The 1,090-nt window shown below is 41.8% G+C and overlaps 1 protein-coding gene across 1 annotated transcript; it reads right to left on the reverse strand.

The window, feature by feature from the left end:
* Nucleotides 1-187: 187 nt before the first annotated feature.
* On the reverse strand, nt 188-394 carry LACBIDRAFT_314554 (uncharacterized protein; the record flags this gene model as incomplete). The annotated part of the gene is made up of 2 exons (XM_001891267.1): nt 188-224; nt 276-394. The coding sequence occupies 2 exons, from the start codon at nt 392-394 to the stop codon at nt 188-190; spliced, it is 156 nt and encodes a 51-aa protein (XP_001891302.1).
* Between the last annotated feature and the right edge of the window lie 696 nt (nt 395-1,090).

A 1,090-nucleotide genomic window follows, 5' to 3' on the forward strand; every position in this document is an offset into this window, starting at 1 on the left:
TCACAAACACGTGAGGTTTTCTAATTTCAAGTAGCTACCTAAATACGTAGTATAATTTGAAATATATATCATCACACGAAGGAACAACACAAACATTGTCTAATCTTCATGAACGTGATCCACTTGTAAATCCAACATGTTGTATTGTGTCAATCTGGATGACAAACAACAAATTAGTTGTTGCTCGTCATTTGGTTGGCATGTTGCTGTTAGTGATGTGGCACCTGAATGTTGTATGAGTAAAGGAATGGGGGGCAGGGGTTGTGTTAGCTCACCTGGTTTGGCACATGACATTGACATTGTCCTCATTGTCACATTGATGTTGCAGGCACTCATTTTCTTGCCAGAGCTGGTGACATGGCGTTGCCATGTTGTTCTTGTGGTGTTGGGGCATGCCAGGCTGGTTGTGGGTGGGTTGTGGTGGCCATTGGTGATGGTGGTGGTGCGGCAATTGTGAGAATTGTGGATGATGGTGGTGGTTGAGGAGTAAGGTTGTGGGCAGGTTGTGGGACGTCCAAATCAAGTGTGGCCAAATGCCAACAATCAATAAATGAAATTTTGTCTAAGTCCTCAACTCAGATTTGGGCATGGCCACATGACAACAGCATCTAGTGAGCTCTGTTTAGTTACTTTAAACAGTGGCATGGTGCAGCTGCTAGATTACTCTCTCCTTCAGTCATGTGATGTCCTGTGGAGTTGTGGGTTCAATTCATGATGTTTGCACTATTTTTATACAATTTATATGATGGATGGTGAAATAGTCAAGCAATGTTGGCATTTCAGGCAGAAGCTACTTGGTCTGCTGACACTGTAGGGACAACAATCAAGGTCTATGGGGAAATGAGTTGAAAATATTGGAAGCTATTGAGTCTATGAACAAATGAACTGAGTGTGCCTGGACTATGGGTGTATAACCAGAGTTTATCAACACTACTCAGGGCAATGGAAGTGGCTCTGGAGCCATGTCTGGAACAGTCAATGGTTTTTCAATTTTCTCAAAAATGTGCATCTAAGAAGTAGGGTACTTTACCCTGACTACATATGTAAAATTGTAGATCAAGAGCAAAAGTTGTTCAATTTTAACAGATTT

This window comes from Laccaria bicolor, genomic scaffold (assembly GCF_000143565.1).
Source record: "Laccaria bicolor S238N-H82 LACBIscaffold_623 genomic scaffold, whole genome shotgun sequence".
NCBI classification, from domain to species: Eukaryota; Fungi; Basidiomycota; class Agaricomycetes; order Agaricales; family Hydnangiaceae; genus Laccaria; species Laccaria bicolor.